This window comes from Dama dama, chromosome X (assembly GCF_033118175.1).
Source record: "Dama dama isolate Ldn47 chromosome X, ASM3311817v1, whole genome shotgun sequence".
NCBI lineage: Eukaryota > Metazoa > Chordata > Mammalia > Artiodactyla > Cervidae > Dama > Dama dama.
This window is the reverse complement of record NC_083714.1, coordinates 97,854,130-97,868,216: the sequence shown is the minus strand read 5'-3', so window position 1 is coordinate 97,868,216 and position 14,087 is coordinate 97,854,130. Positions and strand designations below refer to the sequence as shown.

At 38.4% G+C, this 14,087-nt stretch overlaps 1 protein-coding gene across 1 annotated transcript in view; it reads right to left on the bottom strand.

Moving 5' to 3' along the window:
• DGKK (diacylglycerol kinase kappa) overlaps positions 1-14,087 on the bottom strand; it is a 161,339-nt gene that overhangs the window by 34,421 nt on the left and 112,831 nt on the right. The window contains exons 11-14 of the mRNA XM_061137620.1: positions 11,049-11,232; positions 10,218-10,326; positions 9,309-9,448; positions 8,318-8,399 (exon numbers count right to left, since the gene is read on the bottom strand). Coding sequence (XP_060993603.1) covers positions 8,318-8,399; positions 9,309-9,448; positions 10,218-10,326; positions 11,049-11,232 — 515 coding nt within the window. The remainder of the gene's footprint in view (positions 1-8,317; positions 8,400-9,308; positions 9,449-10,217; positions 10,327-11,048; positions 11,233-14,087) is intronic.

The window sequence follows — 14,087 nt, the reverse complement described above, 5'->3', positions numbered from 1 at the left end:
GCTCTATTCCCCTCTGGGGAAGTGTGCTGGTGCTGGGAGGGAAAGAATACACTTAGAGGGAATAGAGCTATCTTAGACTTGACCCTCAGGGCTTCTGCTCCAGCAATTTGGGATCTGCCCCCACTCTAGGAGGGTAATGTTGGCACTGAAGGAAGGAGAAGCCCTGCCTCACACCTGACTCTGGCTCTTGCTGCTCTATCTCCAGCATTACCTCTTAACAAGATGATAGCGCTAGCACACTCTGGGGAAAGACATGACTTGTGCTCAAGTCAGATGTAGCTCTCCCACTAAAGTCCTTGGGCACAGGCAGAGAGTGTGGGGATACCCATAGACAAGGACACCCCTTCAAGGCTGGAAAAAGGTTTCATCTAATTTCATAGAATACATACAGCAAAAATGAGAAGACAGAGGGATTTGTTTCACTGAAAAAACAGGAGAAAACCCCTGAAAAAGCAACTAATGAAACAGAAATAAATTATTTGCTAGATGAAGAATTCAAAGCATTAGTAATAGATAGGCTAGCTGAATTAGGGAAAAGAATAGATGAACACTGAGAATTTTAACACAGAAATAAGAATTTTTTAAAGATGAAATGAAAAACATGCTAGAAGGAATTAACAGGAGCCTAGGTGATACAGAAGAATGCATAAGTTATCTGGAAGACAGAATAACAGAAAGGACACAGTCAGAATAGCAGAAAGAAAAATTTAAAAAATGATAACAGTTTAGTGATATTTAGCACAATATTAAAGCATACTGACATCTGCACTATAGGGGTCTCAGAAGCAGAGTGAGAGGAGGCGGGGTGTTGAAAATGTATTCGATGAAGTTATGGCTGAAAACTTCTTAAACGTGAAGAAGGAAACCAATATACATGTACATGAAGTTTAGAGGGTTCTAAACAAGATGAATTCCAACAAACCTACACCAAAAAGTAATTAAAACAGCAAAAGTTTAAGATAAAGAATTCTAAAGGCAGCAAGAGAAATCAAAAGAATCATAAGAATCTTATAAAGAACCTTCATAAGGCTATCAGCTGATTTCTCTGCAGAAAACTTGTAGGGAAGAAGGGATGGCATGCTGTATATAAAGTGCTAAAAGGGAAAAACCTGCAACCTAGGATACTCTACCCAGCAAGACTGCCATTTAGAATTGGAGGAGAGATAAAAGAACTTCCCAGACAAGCAAAAACTAAAAACACTGAGCAATAAAATCCTATCCTAAAAGAAATGTTAAAGGGTCTTCTCTAATTGAAAAGGCTACATTTACATTTGCTGTTGTTTAGTCACTAAGTCATGTCCAACTCTTTGTGACTCATGGACTGTAACCTGCTAGGCTCCTCTGTCCAGGCAAGGATACTGGAATTGGTTGCCATTTCCTTCTCCAGCGGATTTTCTGGACACAGGTCTCAAACCCATGTCTCCGCATTGGAGGCAGATTCTTTACCATTGAGCCACCAGGGTAGACTTACATTTACATCAGTAAAGGCAAATATATAGTAAAGGCTGAGAACCAACCACCTAAATAAGCTAGTACAAAGATTGAAAAAAAAGGTAAAATCAATTATAACTACAATAAACCGAAGGGATAAACATGGAGATGTAAAATATGATATCAAAAACAAAATGTGGGGGAGGGGAGTAAAAAAGTATATATTTTAGAATGTGTTTGAACTTAAGGGACTGTTTTTAAAAAGTAGGTCAACATATAGAAACCCATTGGTAACCACAAATTAAAAACCTACAACTGAAACATAAAACTACAGTGAGAAGAATATAAGTATACCAATAAGGAAAACCATCAAACAACAAGGGAAGAAACTAAAAGAAGAAGAATGGATAAATACAAACACAAGTAGAATATAATTAACAAGTTGTCAATAAACACATACCTATCACTAATTACTTTAAAGGTCAATGGACTAAATATTCCAATTGAAAAACTTAGGGTGGCTGATTGAATCAAAATAAGACCCATATATATGCTGCTTACAAGAGACTCACTTCAGAGTTAAAGACACACATGGACTGAAAACCAGAGGATGGAAAAGGATATTTCATGTAAATGGAAACACCAAGAAAATGGGAATAGGAATATTCATATAGGACAAAACAGTTTTTAACAAAAGATGAAGGGTGTTATATAATGACAAAGTGATAAAAATGATCAGGATACAACACTCCTTAACATTTACACACCTAATATAGGAACACCTAACTATATAAAGCAAATATTAATAAACATGAAGGAAAAAATTCACAATAATACAAACATGGTGGGGGACTTATGTCAGTAGACATATCATCCAGAGAGAAAATCAAGAAGGAAATGATGTCTTAAATGACATATTATACCAGTTGGACTTAATATCAGTAGATATCTACAGGACATTCCATCCCAAAACAGCAGAATACACATTATATTCAAGTGCACATGGAATGTCCTCCAGGAGAGATCATATGATAGGCCACCAAACAAGCCTCAACAAATTTGAGAGGATAGAAATTATATCAAGCATTTTTTCTGACCATGACAATATGAAGCTAGAAATCAATTACAGGAAGAGAGATGGAAAAACACAAACATGTGAACACTAAGTAACATGCTACTAAAAAAAAATTCATGGGACAATGATGAAGTCAAAGAGGAAATCAGAAAATATCTTGATACAAATGAAAATGGAGACAAAACTTTCCAAAATCTGTGGGAAACAGCAAAGAAATTCTAAGTGGGAAATTTACAGGGATACAGGCCTACCTCAAGCAACATGAAAAATCTCAAGTAAACAACTTATACTACCACCTAAAAGAGAAAAAGAGCAAATGAAGTCTAACGTCATCAGAAGGCAGGAAATAAAATTCAAGAGAAAATAAATAAAATACAGGCCCCCATAAGAAAACAATAGAAAAGATCAATGAAACCAAGTGTTGGTTCTTTGAAAAGATAAAATTGATAAACCTTCAGTGAAGCTCATCAAGAAGAAAAGAGAGAGGACCCAAATAAGAAATGAGACAGGAGACATAACAACCAATACCACAGAGATTCAAAAAGAATAGTATGAACAGTTATATGCCAATAAATTGAACAACCTAGAAGGAATGAGCACATTTCTAGAAATATACAATCTTTCAAGACTGAATAAGGAAGAAATAGACAATCTAAACAGACTGATCACTAGTAGTAAATTTGAATTTGTAATAAAATAATCTCCCAGCAAACCAAAGTCCATGATTGCATGACTTCACAGGAAACTCTACCAAACATACAGAGAAGAGCTAATACCTAGTCTTCTCAAACTATTCCAAAAAATTGAAGAAAAAGGAACACTTACATATTCATTGTACAAGGCCACTTTTACCCTGATACCAAAACCAGACAAAGACATCACACACACAAAATTTCACACCAATATCTTTGATGACTATAGATGTAAAAATCCGCAGCAAAATATTGGCAAACCAAATCCAATAACATATAAACATAATCATACACCATAATTAAGTTGGATTTATTCCAGGGATGAAAAGATGGTTCAATATCTGCAAATTAATCAATGTGATATATCACATTAACAAAAGGAAGGAAAAAAATCACATGATCATCTCAATAGATGCAGAAAAAGCATTTGACAAAATTCAAAATCCATTCATGATAGAACTCTCACCCCAGTGGGTATAGAGGGAATATATCTCAACATAATTAAGGCCATTATGACAAATCCAGAGGCAACATCATACTCAGTGGTGAAAAGCTGAAAGCCTTTCTTCTAAAATCAAGAATGAGACATGGATACTCATTCTTGCTACTTCTATTTAGCATATTATTGGAAGTCCTAGCCATAGCAGTCAGAAAATAAAAAGAAATAAAAGGCATCCAAATTAGAAGGGAAGTAGTAAAACTGTCACAAATTGCAGGTGACATGAAACTATATATATAGAAAACTCTAAAATTTCCACAAAACATTATTAGAACTAAAAAAGAATTTAGTAAAGTTGCAGGATACAAGATAAATGTACAGAAATCTGTTGCTTTCCTCTACACAAATGATGAGCTATCAGAAAAAGAAAGCAAGAAAATAATCCTGTTTAAAATTGCATTGAAGAAGAATAAAATAACTAGAAAATTACCTAACCAAGGAGGTGAAAGACCTATACTCTGAAAACTATAAAACCTTGATGAAAGAAACTGAAGATGATACAATGAAATGGGAAGATATCTGTTGTTCATGGGTTGAAAAAGTTAATATGGTTTAAAATGTCCATAGTATTTGAAGCAATCTATAGATTTAATGCAATCTCTATCAAATATCCAGGATATCTTTCACAGAACTAGAATAATCCTAAACTTTATATGGAACCACAAAAGAACCAAAATTGCCAAAGCCATCTTGAGAAAAAAGAACAAAATGGGAAGTATCATGCTACTTGACTTCAAACTATATTACAAAGCTACAATAATCAAACAGCATGGCACTGGCACAAAAACAGACATAAAGATAAATGGAACAGAAGAGAGAGCTCAGAAATAAACCCTTAGATTTATGATCAATTAATCTATAAGAAATGAATCAAGAATATACAATGAAGAAAAGACTATCTCTTTAATAAATGGTGCTGGGATCACTGGTCAGTTACATGCAAAAGAATAAAATTAGAACATTTTCTTATACCATATACAAAAAATAAACTCAAAACTGATTAAAGATCTATAAACCTAGAAGATAACATAAGCAGCATACTACTTTACATAAATTGTAGCAATATGTTTTTGGATATGCCTAAGACAAAAGAAACAAAAACAAAATTAGCAAGTGGGACCTAATTAAACTTGAAGGTTTTGGCACAGCAAAGGAAACCATTGACAAAATGAAACAACATCCTACTGAATGAAAGAAAATATTCATATATGATATGATAGTATTAGGGGTTTATAGCCAAAATACATAAACAACTCATACAACTCAAAATAAAAAAAAAAAACCCTACAAAAATAGGCAAGTCTCCCAGAATAATAGAAATAAAAGCAAAAATAAACAAATGGGACCTACTTAAGCTCAGAAGCTTTTACACAGAAAAGGAAACAATAAACAAAATGAAAAGACAACCCACAGATTGGGAGAAAATATTTGCAAATGATGTGACTGATAAAGGATTAGTCTCCAAAATTTATGAACAACTTATGACACTTAACAACATCAAAACAAACAACCCAATCAGAAAAAGGGAAGAATAGATGTTTCTCCAAAGAAGACATACAGATGCAGAAGAGCACATGAAAAGATAATTCAGCAATTAATTTCTGATTGGGTTGTTTGTTTTGATGTTGTTAAGTCTCACACCAGCCAGAATTGCTATCATCAAAAATCGACAAACATAAATGCTGGAGAGGGTGTGGAGAGAAGGGAACCCTCTTATTGGTACAGCTACTATGGAGAACAGAATGGAGGTTCCTTAAAAAAAAAAGCAAACTCAAAATAGAGCTACCATAAGACCCTGCAATCACACTCCTGGGCATTTATCCAGAGAAAAACATGATCCAAAAGGATACATGCACCCCAATGTGCATTGCAGCACTGTTTACAATAGCCAAGACATAGAAGCAACTTGAATGTCAATTGACAGAGGAATGGATAAAGAAGATGTGATACATATATGCAATTTTGGAATATTACCCAGCCATTAAAAAGAACAAAATATTGCCATTTGCAGCAACACAGATGGACCTAGACAGTGTCATACTGAGTGAAGTAAGTCAGACAAGAGAAGGAGAAATATCATATGACATCCCTTATATATGGAATCTAAAATGAAATGATACAAATGAACTTACTTACAAAACAGAAACAGACTCAAAGACTTAGAGAGTGAATTCATGGTTGCCAGGAGGAAGGGTGGGGGGAAGAGACAGTGAGTTTGGGATGGACATATGCACACTGGTATATTTAAAATGGATAACCAAAAAGGACCTACTGTATAGCACATGGAACTCTGCTCAATCTTATGTGGCAGAGTTTGGAGAAGAATGGATACATGTATATGTGTGGCTGAGACCCTTTGCTGTTCCCCTGAAACTATCAAGCATTATTTGGACTACACCCAGTGCAAAATAAAAAATTTAAAGTAAAATGGGCAGAAGACCTGAATAGACATTTTTCCAAAGAAGATATACAAACCGCCAAAATGCTCAAGAAAAAGATGCTCAAAACTGCTAATCATTAGAGAAATGCAGATGAAAACCACAATGACATACCACCTCACACCTGTCAGAATGACTATCATAAAAAAGAAAATACATAGTAAACATTTGTGAGGATGCTGAGAAAAGGGAACCCAATTATACCATCAGTAGGAATATAAACTGGTACAGCCACTGTGGAAAACAGTATGAAAATTCCTCAAAAAACTGAAAATAGAACTACCATATGATTTAGGAATTCCATTCCTAGGAATATGTCTGAAGAAATGAAAACACTTATTTGAAAAGATACATGTATCTCAATATTCTTAGCAGCATTATTTACAATGACCAAAATATGGAAGCAACCTAAATATCCATCAACAGATGAATGGATAAAGAAGATTTGGGGTATGTGTGTGTGTGTACACACAAAATAGGATATAACAGTCATAGAAAGAATGAAATTCTGCTATTTTCAAAAACGTGGATGGACCTAGAGGGTATTATTCATAGTGAAATAAGTAAAAATAGAAACACAAATACTGTTACCACTTATATGTAGAATCTAAAATATAATACAAAAGGATTAATACTAGAAAACAGAAATAGACTCAGATATTTAGAAAAAGCTGGTGGCTACAAGTGGGGAGAAGGAAGATGGGAAGGGCAAGGCAGGAATATGAGATTAAGAGATACAAACTACTATCTATAAAATAAGCAACAAAGTTATATTGCACAGCTAAATATAGCTATTATATTGTAATAACTTTAAACTTTGTGTGCATGTGTGCTAAGTTGCCTCAGTCATGTCTGACTCTTTCCAATCCTAGGGACTATAGCCTGTCAGGCTCCTCTATCCATGAAATTCTCCAGGCAAGAATATTGGAGTGGGTTTCCATGCTCTCCTTCAGGGGGTCTCCCCTACCCAGGGATCGAACCCAGGTCTCCTGCATTGCAGGCAGATTCTTTACCTTCTGAGCCACCAGGGAAGCCCTAAATCAACCATGTGTTGAAAGTGTTAGTCACTCAGTTGTGTCTAACTCTTTGCGACCGCGTGGAATGTAGCCTGCCAGGATCCTCTGTCCATGTACTTCTTCAGGCAAGAATAGTGGAGTGGATTGTCATTCCCTTCTCCAGGGGATCTTCCTGACCCAGGGACTGAACGTAGGTCCCCTGCATCGCAGGCAGATTCTTTACTGTCTGAGCCACTAGGGGAGCCCTAAATCAACTAAAAAAAGGTTTAAACTTCCTGCCATGGTTTACCAGGTCCTTCCTGGCCTGACCCCTGATTATCTTTTCAACCTCATGCTTGGTTACTTTCCCTATATACCCACTCCCTGGTCCCTATGCCTTAACCATTATGAATGCATTTATGTTCTGTGAATATTCCATGCTCTCTTTCCTTTGTAACACATACTATTCCATCTGTCTGAAACAAGCCTCCTCTTTTCTTATTATCTGAATTAACTCCCTCTGGTCCTTGAATCGCTTCTGAAATGACCTGAGTTTTCCCTGATTTTCCCCAGACTGGGTTAGTTACGTGTGTGCTAAGTCGCTTCAGTCATGTCTGACTCTTTGCAACACTATGGACTGCAACCCACCAGGCTCTTCTGTCCATGGGATTCTCTAAGCAAGAATACTGGCGTGGGTTCCCATGCCCTCCTCCAGGGGATCTTCCTGACCCAGGGATCAAGCCTGCATCTCTTACACCTACCTGCATTGGCAGGTGGGTTCTTTACCACTAGCACCACCTGGGAAGCCCCAGATTAGGTACACCTGCTGGGTATTTCCATTCCCTTCTATTTCCTTATATACAAACACTAATACTATTTTATTAAACTATTTTTCTACCACTGCACATAGACTTTGGGCTCCATGACAGCATGATTTTAGTGTCAATCTTTTTTGCCAATTCATATCTCACACACTATAGTTAATCCATATTTTCTGATGGAATTATATCCCCAACACCTCACACAGTTTTGTTTGGTAAAGAACTGCTGATTGAAATGTCCCAAATCCTCACTGATCTCATCTTCATCAAGCCCATGGATAATACAAATGGTTCTCTCTGGGTTTTACCTATTATTTCAATGCATAATAAAGATGTTGGCTTGAATTACAACTAGGCAGTAGTTACCTCAAATCGGGGTACGTCCATTTCAACTTGCCCTCTTAGCAATGGAGTTTGTCTGGGAGTCTCACGGATCATCACACTCCATCTGAGATGAAGTTTAAAGACAAATATTTAGGGCTCTGTTTCATTAAAGGGTGGCATCAATGCTTCATATGTCATGAAAAAGGTCAAAATATTTATGTGGTGAGTCATGATGTGTTGTAGGGGATGCCCAAGTTATCTTAGGTCACTTGATCTCAAGGTATACACCAAGAAGGTCCTCTGCCTCATGACTTCTCAAGGCCAGTTTGATGGAAGGAATTCTACCACAGGGTTCTCAGGGAGCAGCACTTCCCACGCAGTGATAACTATCAAGATCACCTGAGGTGCTTTTTTAACATACACATACCAGGTCCCTACTGAAGACCTACTGAATAAGAATATTTGTGCTAGGGCCCAGCTTGGTACCTTGAAAAGGCTCCCAAGGATAGTCTTATTAGCAGCCATAAATCAAATAGAAACCTCATGGAAAATCTTTTTTCTCAGAAGATTAGAGGGCAATATTCTCTCTTTTCTAGGGCACAAATAATCCAGGCCAATTGTTTATGAATCCTCTTTTTTAATTTCTTTGAGAACTGGATGAAGCTATAGAACTATAGTGTTTTATACAATCTTAGAATAGAAAGATGGAAACTTTCCCAAGGAAAAACTATGCTTACACAGATAATTAGCTATGCGATTTTAAGGAGGTTCAAGAACTCTTGAAATTTACTAATGGGGGTTCCTGCTCTAGGATCTTTTAAGTTTGAAGAGGGGCTTCAGTGATGTTTAAAGGATACATGGTAGATCCTTTTTTCTTAATAAACAAGATCCCCCAAATTTCCCTGCACTTGAGCCAGAAAAGCAATGAGGCTCTGTGAAGGAGTTTAGAACATCCCTGACTGAGATAATGTAACTGAGAGTAACTGGCAAGGGACTGGAAGAGCCACAATGACCTGATCTTTCAGCCACTCACCTGTCTAGAATCCTCACACCAGCTTGCTCTACTCTGTTGAGGATGTTCAGAGGTGACTTGTTTTTGTTCCAGAATGCACCCCAGCCGAGGACACGGGCCAGATCATTACCAGTTCCAAGAGGGATGACTGCCAGCTGACACTGCAAGAACAATACCAGGCACCCTTTTCAGACAATCCTACCAAGATCTACCCATAAAAGGACCCAGAGGGTGCTTTTTGGGAAATAATATGGTCTCAAAGTCAGTGGCAATAAAGGACTTGTGATTTTAGGAAGTGTAATAGGAAGATGTTTGAAATTGAGTGAAATTTTCCCTAAGTGGTTGGGTCCCACTCTTGGCAATACAGAACTTTCTCGGTAAGTGGAAATGTTGCTGAAATATGCCAATATTTGTAGTTATGCTTCTAAAAGAGAAACATAGCCACAAATTTTTATCTAGGCTGGTCCAAGGAGATGAGGTGCCTCAATGAGACAAAGTTACTGCAGTCAGAAGAGTAGGGGGCTACTTAGGGAGAGCGAGGTGAGGTAGAGGTAGAGGAACATTCTGCTACACTTGAGACTCAGCGAAGAAAATAAGTGGCCTCAGGAAGCATAGGGAATGGGTGTTGAATGCTGCCTGATGCCACTTCTTTTTTGCTTGCTCTCCTCCCCTTCAAATCTTCATCTTGGGGCTTGGGGAATAGAGCATTGCTTATTTTTTCTGCTAATTTCTTCTTTTCTCCTTCCTATTGATAGACCCCAAAATGGTATAGGCTTAGATTGGGAATCTACCAGTCAAGTTGACTGTGACACCAGTAGGAATCATACATTCTATAGACAAAGAGAGTAAAGACGGGGACATCATGGGATAAGCAGCTCCATACTCCTAGTCTCTCTAGTGATGGTTAAACTAAATGAGCTAGGGACTCACCTGTTCATGTAATCCAAAGGCATCAATCAGAGATAAGACCCAGTTCACGCTGCCATCTCCACCACAAACCACCACACGAAAGCGAGCAAAGTTCTTGAACATGCAGAGCCTGGAAAGAAGAAGGGAAAGGGCAGTCATTTCATGAACTGACAAGTTTTAAAACTTTCCTACAATGTGCCAGGAGCTAAGGACTGCTCCTTCTGCACTCTGCTATTAGGTTACCTGTCTCCTTTTCCTTAACCTCTATCTCTCTGTGTACTTAAGATAATAGGAAATGCTCCCACAGGCAATCCTGGAGAGCAGGCCTTGCCTTGACCCACATTTTTGTTGGCTCAACCTTGTTCTGTAAGTTACTAGTGGCCTAGCCAAATCTACTTGCTGAGGCCTAGGAAGAATGTCTTGCATAGTTGCCAGTGGGTTCACAGAAACCAGGGCTGAACAGCCAGATGGTCTCTATATAATACAGCCCTCTAGTAGAGATACATCTACTTGGCCCCAGGAAAAAGAGCAAATGACAGGAAAGGTGTATAGTAATATCAGTTTGCCTCCTCCTCTGAAGTCAGGAGACACAGTTTTGCCTTTCCCAGCTGGAAAAGATGAAGCAAATCTGAGAGCAAGACATAAGCTTGAAAGGATTTCTGGAGAGGGCTAAAAGTCCTCTAGCCAGCCAACTCAAGATGTTCTGGAGCTGTGTTTATGTCCTGTCTTGAGAAAACAGATCTTTCCTGCCCAGGTACAAGAACTAATTCCAGGAAGCCTATCCTACTCTAGAATGTGTAGAGAGGGGAATCATTTCTATATGCCCAACTACATCCCTTACCCTATGCTTACCCGGCTTCAGGTCCACCCTTCGACAGGTCAAACACTTGAGATGGGTTAAGGTACTGCTTGAATTTCCGGAGGAAGACGATCCCTTGATGATCGCCGCTTTTGGAGTTGATGAAGATGAGAAGGGGGCATGAACAGGCTGAAGACCAATCAAGATTCCAAAAGTCTGGAGATACTACTAATTGGCCTAATAATGCACACGACAGAAAGAAAAGGAAAAGAAAAAAGAAAAGGGCCATTGAGATGACTTAACATCAAATTTTGCAGACTTTTAAAAACAGCTTTATTGAGGTATAACATATACAAAGAACTGCATATATTTATTGTGTACAATTTAATGAGCTTAGACATATGTAAACACCCATGATACCATCACCACCATCAAGATAACAGGCATCTAATACCTCCCACAGCTTCCTTGTGCCTCTGAGACTGAAGAACAGAAGGGAAGTCAGATGCAACCCAAAGGGGCTTTCATTAAAAAAAAAAAACCCAGCTGTTGCCAGGTAACCAATATTTCCTAACTACTACATACCAATCATCATGCTAGACACTTCTAGGGTTCTAGACCTTGCCCTCAAGCTAGGGAGACAGACATACACAAGAGTGTATTGTAACACAAAGAATAAAAAATTGGTACCACAACCAAAGATCAATAAAATGCCAAGGGGAAACTAAGGAAAGAGAAGACTGAGAGTTTAGGAGAAGGATCAGCACACCTAATGAGTACTAGCTCAGTGAGTGATAGCTCAGTAGCTACACTGAGAAGATATAAGGTCAGGAAAGATAGGTAGGAAAGGCTGCCTTTCAGCCAGGAACTAACAACAGAAGATATCAACATGGGGTGAAGCAGGGCGCTTTAATTGCTCCTCTAAGGCTCTGGTAGAGCAATCTAAGTTATCCTATCAACTTTCAGGGGAAACAAGACTATAGGGAAATTGTCTGGACAAGACAGAAGCTTTTAATAATCCCCAGTAGTAAAACTCCCCATAGAGAAATGGAGTTAATAGCAGTCTAAATTGCCAAAGCCTGCCAGCTCATGCTGAGTCGTAGAGTCTGTTGGCAGGGAGACAGGCAGTGAGCAATGGCCTCATAGGAGATGCTAGACAAATTGTGAGCCCCCAAATCTCTGAGCTCATGGCTTTGCAGGGATTCCCCAGCAAAAATAAGTGCAAAGAGGAAGAAGGATGTGGGTTGCTCCTGAATGGTGTGGGCCAGTGGGAGAGAGGCAGGTTGAAATGTCCCATTTGTTGTAGCCTGGATAAAAAGGAGCCTGAAGGAAGACTATGACTTAAGCAAATTTTGTGGCTATTTTACCTGAAAAAGTCTAAAGCAAGCTTCCTCTATGGGCCAAGTTCTACTCACTGGCCAGTGGAACTTGAAGGCATCCTGAACCAGTTAGGCTGTCATGCACTAAATTTTCAGGGCTTGCCAGGGCTCATAACTACATGAGGAGTCTGATATGTCCCTTCAGTAGCATAGCCTGGAAGTAGTTATCCTCCTTGAACACGTTATCCCTTTTTAACACTTTTTTTTTTTTTTTTACAAAAAATATGTTAAAATAATGGTAGTTAAGACATTCATTCATTCAACATATATGTATTGAGGGCATTCTTTGTGCTTGTCCTTGTTATGTTCTGATATATAATGATAGACAAGATAGAAACAATCTTTGCTCTTGTGGAACTTATATTCTAATATAAGGATATAGACCATAACAAATAAGTATAGAAAATAATGCGATATGAAGAAAAATAAAGCAGGAAAAGGAGATGGAGACTGAAGGGGATGTTATTTTAGACAAGATGGTCAGGAATGGTTCCTCTGGGGAGATGACATTTGAGATTAGATTTGAATGAAGGGAGGTAGTAAGCAAAGCAGATATCTGGGGGGAGGGTTTTTTAGGGGTCAGGAGGAAGATTAAGAAGCTACCCAGAGAAGGGATATGGCCTGGGATGTCTAGGGACAGTGAAGAGAAGAGCATGGCTACTGTGGAGTGAGGGAGAGAGGTGACAGGGACAAGATAAAATGACAATAAGTGTTAGATGAATCCTGTGAACAAGGTGGCAAGATTACTACATGGATAGCAATGTGGGCTAGAATATAGCAATGTTAGGAAGATTCATAACCAAGTAAATAATCACGTCCACAAGGTTGCTTTTGAGTAGGCTAATGTTAATTGTAAGGGAATGTCCTGCATTATTCAGCAATTTTAACTAATTAAAATAAAAATATAGAAGGCCGACTTGTCAAATTTGAAGTACCTACAGCTGGAGGGAGAACCACTGGATGACAGAATCAAGATTGACAAATGACCTTAACAAGCAGTTGGGTCAAAGTCAAATAGCTGAAAAGGGGATAAATATGAAGCTTGGCCTTTAGGCCCAAGGGCATAAATTGCAGCAGAACAGGACAATAGGAACTTGGCTTGGCAGCATCAAAGTGTGAAAAGGGCTTAGGGGATTTACTTGACTTTAAGCTCCAGATGAGTCAACAGTCTGAAAGAGCCTTTCAAAAAAGAGCTCATGCTTCTTTGAGCTACATTAATATAATCACAGCACCCCAAACCAAGGAGCCAACAGTCACTCTCAAACTTGTTCAGTTTATACCACAAAAGGATGTTAAGGTTGGCTTCCTGTTCCCCTTCCTGTATTTTAAAATCCTCTTTTACAAATGTTAACTCCTCATTTAACCCTCATAAGGCATCCAAGTACAAATTTATTCCCTATTGGCAGAAAACAAATGGTACACAAGGCAAAGAGAGGTTAAGTAACTGGTCCAAAGTCACACAGTTAGTACATGATGGAGTAGCTCCCAGGACTAGTAGTATCAGCATCATCTGGGAATGTGTTAGAAATGAAAATTCTTGTGCCCTACTCAGCTCTACTGAATCAAAAGCTGTGGGGCAAGGACTGGGGCCTAGAAATCTGTGCTTTAACAAGCCTTCCAGATGATTCTGATGCATTCTCAGATTTGACAAATACTGCATATGAATTTTGCCCCCATGTGAATCAGGGATTCTGTCTTAGTCATATCCTATTC